Source organism: Electrona antarctica (genome assembly GCF_951216825.1).
Source record: "Electrona antarctica genome assembly, contig: scaffold_39, whole genome shotgun sequence".
Classification (NCBI taxonomy): domain Eukaryota; kingdom Metazoa; phylum Chordata; class Actinopteri; order Myctophiformes; family Myctophidae; genus Electrona; species Electrona antarctica.
In genome coordinates, this window is record NW_027637102.1 from 324,021 (window position 1) to 331,286 (window position 7,266).

Sequence of the window (7,266 nt, forward strand, 5' to 3'; positions counted from 1 at the left end):
ACTCTGGTCTGTCAGAAGAAGGTCTTTCATTTTGTCTCCAACTACTGTTCAATTTGACGCAAGAACTGACTGACAAGTCTTTAATCAACAATCTATATGAAAAACCCTAAAAGGCTAAATCAAGATAGATAGATAGATAGATAGATAGATAGATAGATAGATAGATAGATAGATAGATAGATAGATAGATAGATAGATAGATAGATAGATAGATAGATAGAGAGAGAGAGAGAGAGAGAGAGAGAGAGAGAGAGAGAGAGAGAGAGAGAGAGAGAGAGAGAGAGAGAGATAGATAGATAGATAGATAGATAGATAGATAGATAGATAGATAGATAGATAGATAGATAGATAGATAGATAGATAGATCCCTTGACTGACTGTACCCCCGAAACCTGCCTGGATAATGATTACTGTGTTCATGTCTATATGTACTAGTGGATATGCTACTGTGTTCATGTCTATATTATGTACTAGTGGATATGCTACTGTGTTCATGTCTATATGTACTAGTGGATATGCTACTGTGTTCATGTCTATATGTACTAGTGGATATGCTACTGTGTTCATGTCTATATGTACTAGTGGATATGCTACTGTGTTCATGTCTATATGTACTAGTGGATATGCTACTGTGTCCATGTCTATATGTACTAGTGGATATGCTACTGTGTTCATGTCTATATGTACTAGTGGATATGCTACTGTGTTCATGTCTATATGTACTAGTGGATATGCTACTGTGTTCATGTCTATATGTACTAGTGGATATGCTACTGTGTTCATGTCTATATGTACTAGTGGATATGCTACTGTGTCCATGTCTATATGTACTAGTGGATATACTGTGTTCATGTCTATATGTACTAGTGGATATGCTACTGTGTTCATGTCTATATGTACTAGTGGATATGCTACTGTGTCCATGTCTATATGTACTAGTGGATATGCTACTGTGTTCATGTCTATATGTACTAGTGGATATGCTACTGTGTCCATGTCTATATGTACTAGTGGATATACTGTGTTCATGTCTATATGTACTAGTGGATATACTGTGTTCATGTCTATATGTACTAGTGGATATACTGTGTTCATGTCTATATGTACTAGTGGATATACTACTGTGTTCATGTCTATATGTACTAGTGGATATGCTACTGTGTTCATGTCTATATGTACTAGTGGATATGCTACTGTGTTCATGTCTATATGTACTAGTGGATATGCTACTGTGTTCATGTCTATATGTACTAGTGGATATGCTACTGTGTTCATGTCTATATGTACTAGTGGATATGCTACTGTGTTCATGTCTATATGTACTAGTGGATATGCTACTGTGTTCATGTCTATATGTACTAGTGGATATGCTACTGTGTTCATGTCTATATGTACTAGTGGATATGCTACTGTGTTCATGTCTATATGTACTAGTGGATATGCTACTGTGTTCATGTCTATATGTACTAGTGGATATGCTACTGTGTTCATGTCTATATGTACTAGTGGATATGCTACTGTGTTCATGTCTATATGTACTAGTGGATATGCTGTGTTCATGTCTATGTACTAGTGGATATGCTACTGTGTTCATGTCTAAATGTACTAGTGGATATGCTAATGCTCTGTGCAAAACCATACACGTTGTGTCGGCCGGCATGGCCGGGAGCAACAGTAGGCTACACCCATCTACAGGAACATGAACTTTGATCCACTGTCTTGCGATAACATTGCGTGTGCGTGTGCGCGTGCGTGCGTGTGTGTGTGTGCGTGCGTGTGCGTGTGCGTGTGCGTGTACGTGCGTGCGTGCGTGCGTGCGTGCGTGTCTGCGTGTCTGCGTGCGTGCGTGTGTGTGCATGTCATTCCTGTTATCAGAACAATATGAATCCAAAGTCCATTTCCTTCTACAATCGTCTCAGCCATTTTCTCACACGTTCACGTTCACGTTCACGTTCACGTTCAATACATAGATCAATACATAGATCAATACATAGATCAATAAATAGATCAATACCTTAGATCAATACCTTAGATCAATACATAGATCAATAAATAGATCAATAAATAGACGGACGGATCATTTGGACAACCTGGCAGATCGACAGACTGTTAACTGCTACGATCTCCACTGAGGTAAGAAGGAAGCCAAACAAAAACTCACTTTTACCTGTACGTAAACACCTTATGTACACACGATGTAACAATAAAGAGAAGTACATTGAACCTTAGAAGAAAGAGTATAAAAAGAGCAAAAACTATGACTGAATACTACTACAGTAATACAGTAATAAATACTACTACTACCATTACTATAACTACTAATACCATAGTCACACACCTTTACTTTTCTCAGGTACAGTGGCGTAAAGTAACTAAGTACATTTACTCAACTAAGTACAATTTTGATTTACTTGTACTTTACTTCATAATTTCTAATATCCAGTACTTTTACTTCTGCAAATATTGTACTTTTACTCCACTACATGATAATCATGATTTGATAACTTCAGTTACTATAGTTACTTTGGAGATTTGTATTAATATTTCTACAAAACATAAATGAATCACTTTAAGCCCTATACACATTGTTATTGCTGTTATAGCGCCACCATGAGGCCGACCGATATAATCATATGTTTTTGTAATTATTATGAACATCCCCTCCTAGTTTTGTAACTGTAGTCATTACGGTCTCAAAGAAAAACCAATACTGCCCTGTATTACCACACTAATAGAGTTACAATTACTATAGTCTGGTGCAACCACACTAATAGAGTTACAATTACTATAATCTGATGCAATAGTGTTAAAATTACTATATAGTCCGGTGCAACCACAATAATAAAATCTACGACGGGAACAAAGTCCAACCACGTTTTTACATTGTAAACCTGTGATGTGACAATAGAGAGTATGCGCGTGACATCATCATCAAACCAGGAAGTTATGCAGGAATGCCTACTGAGTGGCAAAAAACTACTTTCTGGCCTTGACAGCCCATACATCCAAACAGAAAAGTCCTATCTGATTGCATTAAACAACATTAAAGATGGAGTGCCACAATTTTTTCCACCCTAAAACATGATCATCAGGTATTATAATATAAGGAGGAAGAACTTTTTCCAAAAAGTGTACAGTATTTGTTAAAATCATGCTTTTATGTGGACACGCCCACCAGTTCATTAAGTATGCCTGGTTTGCATGGTGGGTGGTGATGGGTGGTGATCCACCTGAACTGAAGCCGCACCCACAGCTGTAGTTGTATGATAAAGGGGGAGGGGTTAGGAGAGGGGCTGATAGTGTGATGTCACTATATTACTGTTTATTTCACTGGCCCGTTTGACTGTCAAGGGTTCAGCCTCCAGGAAGAAACCCTAAATACAAAGTTAATACACCATTGCACATAAAAACGACTCCAGGGTGTCTAATGAAGTACTGAATACAAAAATTGTGGCACTCCATCTTTAAACAATGTTAAACTCACTTTGCATGTTGCTTTGCCACTCGATGTGCCATTCACTTTAAGCATGCGCATACGCTCTATAAAGCTGATTCTGATACTCTTGCACGACTATGAAATTATGACCGATATCCGATCTCCAATTATTTGCAGGGTCATATCTGCCGATACCGATTCTGAACGATTCCGATATTATACAGAGGACCACAATGGAAACAAGCCTATAGGCCCTGTAGGGGCTGATTGGCCCAAAGCCTGTTGATAAAGTATTCAATCAATCAATAAACAGCCTATACTCTATTCTAAGTGTCTGTTTTCACAACTGAATGAGACGAGAACACACATTAAATGTAAAGTAAAAATGTAAAGGTTATTTTTACTTAAAGGACAACTTTGTTTTTTTTCAACCAAGGTTCATGTTTTAGGTTGTTATTAGAGAAAGTAAAAGATGAGTATTTTTTGAGTGGTGTAAACCACTCCTACAACTGGCTTTGTTAGTTTACGTGTCTGTCTGTCTGTCCGTGCTCAAAAAATGAGCACGGTTGCTTTGGTCACCCAGTTCACACGGGTGTGATTTCATTACGTCAGACATTACGTCAGACCACAGCTGATCAGTCTATATAAGACCTTACACCACTCAGTTCACACAGGTGTGATTCTTTTTTCCATTTGCTGCTTTCTTTTGTTTTCGGGATTTTAGCTGTTTTTGACAGGGGGGCGGGGGCATTCGAGCATGGGGCTAAATATGTATTTTTTTTACAACATTTTATAGTGATTTTTTTTGTATTGTTTACTATAGTCCTACTAGACCCCAGGAAATGACATCTGGCCACAAAAGATCACAGGTTCTACTGAATGTGAAGGAGGCCTATACTGGGGGGAAGCCACACTGTGTCATACTGTAGGCTCAATATGTCAGTTTGCCACATTCAGTAGATCCTGTGATCTTTTGTGGCCAGATGTAATTTCTTGGGGTCTAGTAGGACTAGAGTAAATAATACATAAAAAAAATCGCTATAACATTTTGTAGAGAAAAACATAGGCCTATTCATCCCCATGCTCGAATGCCCCGCCCCCTGTTAAAAACAGCTAAAATCCCTAAAACAAAAGAAAGCAGCAAATGGAAGAAAAGAAAATACTCCTCTTTTACCTTCTCTAATAACAATCTAATAACCTAACCTAATAACGATAATAACCTAAAACATGAACCGTGGTTGAAAAAAACGAATGTTGTCCTTTAAGATTTGACATCATATTTCATTTGGCTTTTGTTCTAGACTAGAAGTATAGTATAGACACTTTTGGTTTATATTGAACTGATGAACTTTTACTTTTGTCATTTAATTAGATTTGTACTGGTGAAAACTGAATAAAATAATAATAATAATCTGGATTATTTTCGATCCGATACCGATATGACATTTTTATGGCCGATATGAACGATTCTGATTATGCTGCTGATGTGCATCCCTACTGATAATGTTATTGTTGTTGTTTGTGTCTTCTAGTGTCTGGTGTAACTCAGACAACAGAGAGAGAACCTTCCAGATCAGGTGTGTGACCGGCAGACCCAACAGAATGGCTTCCCGTTTGAGTCGTCGGGAAGAGGATCTGAGCTGTCCCGTGTGTCACGAGATCTTTAAACGTCCCATCGTGCTGTCCTGTGGACACAGCTTCTGCAAAGACTGTCTGCAGGAATGGTGGACGGAAAGACCAACGAGGGAATGTCCCGTTTGTCAGAGGAGATCCTCCAAGGACCATCCTCTCACAAACTTTGTTCTGAAGAACCTGTGTGAGAAGCTCTTGGAGGAGAAAGGCCGGAGCTCCTCGTCGTCGCTGAGCTCTGAGGTCCTCTGCAGCGCACACGGCGAGAAGCTGAAGCTCTTCTGTCTGGACGACCAACAGCTGGCGTGTCTCGTGTGTCGCGACTCGAAGAAACACGCCGGACACGAGTTCTTACCCGTGGACGAAGCGTCTGATCTTTGCAAACAGAAGGTCCAGGAATCACTGGAGCCTTTAAAGGAGAAACTGAAGGTATTTGATAAAGTTAAAACTAATTACGACATAACAGAAAACCACATGAAGGTTCAGGCCAGGAACACAGAGACGCAGATCAAGGAACAGTTTGAGAATCTCCGCCGGTTCCTACAGGAGGAAGAGGAGGCCAGGATGGCCGCTCTGCGGGAGGAAGAGGCTCAGAAGAGTCAGGAGATGAAGGAGAGGATTGAGGCTCTGAGCAGAGAAATGGAAACCCTCTCCAACGCAATCCAAGCTGCCGAGGACCAGCTGAGAGCCGACGACCACGTCTCATTCCTGCAGAACTACAAGACCACCATGGAGGGAGTCCAGCTCACCCTGCAGGACCCACCGCCGCTCTCAGGAGGAGCGCTGATAGACCAGGCCAAACACCTGAAGAACCTGACCTTCAGAGTCTGGGACAAGATGAAGGACATGGTCTCCTACACTCCTGTCGTCCTGGACCCCAACACTGCTGGTCGATGGCTCATGTTGTCTGATGATCTGACCAGTATGAGATGTGGAGGAGGGGAGCAGCTGCTTCCTGACAACCCAGAGAGGTTTAACCATGAGTTCAGTGTCCAGGGTTCTGAGGGCTTTGACTCAGGGTCTCACAGCTGGGATGTTGAGGTTGGAGACAATGCATGCTGGGAAGTAGGTGTGTGTGAGGAGTTGTACCGGAGGGAGGGAGACACAGGGAGAGGATGCTGGAGAATAGAGTTCTATAGGGATGAATACAGAGCAATCTACTCATCAGAACCTGGTGATGATGATGAGGAGACTGTTCTCTCAGTGAATCAGAAACCCCAGAGGATCAGAGTCCATCTGGACTGGGACACAGGACGACTGTCCTTCTCTGATCCTGATTCTAACACACACCTGCACACCTTCACACACACCTTCACTGAGACACTGTTTCCACTCATTGATAATTATGATGCTGATGGTCCGTCTCTGAAGATGTTACCAGGGAAGATCACTCTGGAAAACCACAGTTAGAACGTCTAGCGTCCAATATAAAAAACCCTAGAGAATATATTGATCTGGTATTGATTAGGATATGTCCATGGTAATCAGAAGGGATTGGTTTATGAATAATTTTGAATTGCATGTCATTTAATTTATGTACGCACGCACGCACGCACGCACGCACGCACGCACGCACGCACGCACGCACGCACGCACGCACGCACGCACGCACGCACGCACGCACGCACGCACGCACGCACGCACGCACGCACGCACACACACACACACACACACACACACACACACACACACACACACACACACACACACACACACACACACACACACACACACACACACACACACACACACACAGTCAGTGTGTAATTGTATTGGCATAATTTGACATGTTTGATATGATAATTACTGATAACGTGTTTTATATTGTACTGTTCCCCCCCACTCTGTACATTTATTTATTAATTTCCTGAAAAGATAGTTTTTTTTCCCGTTATTGATGATATTACATCTTGAAATGGCTTTTTAAAGATGGGGTGAAATGGCTTTTTAAAGATGGGGTGAAATAGCTTTTTAACTCTTTGAGAGTTTCAAGGATTTCTATATAGTAGGTAGACTTCTCTATGGCATAATGCCGTTTTTGAATGATTTATTGAAAATTCTCTGTTGTGAATGTGTGACAACGACAGACCTTCAGAGAAAGCTTGACTTGTCTGCTTCCAGGAAAAAAATAAACTGAGTTGATACAATGTTTAGTTTTTGTGTTGGAAGCCATTTAAAAGAGCCTGCATTTACACTGGGTA

At 40.9% G+C, this 7,266-nt stretch overlaps 1 protein-coding gene across 1 annotated transcript; it reads left to right on the forward strand.

The window, feature by feature from the left end:
• Window positions 1–2,078: 2,078 nt before the first annotated feature.
• LOC306919151 (nuclear factor 7, ovary-like) lies at window positions 2,079–6,475 on the forward strand (the record flags this gene model as incomplete). The annotated part of the gene is made up of 2 exons (XM_079531981.1): window positions 2,079–2,133; window positions 5,014–6,475. The coding sequence occupies exon 2, from the start codon at window positions 5,039–5,041 to the stop codon at window positions 6,473–6,475; it is 1,437 nt and encodes a 478-aa protein (XP_079388107.1). The 5' UTR covers window positions 2,079–2,133; window positions 5,014–5,038.
• Window positions 6,476–7,266: the final 791 nt, after the last annotated feature.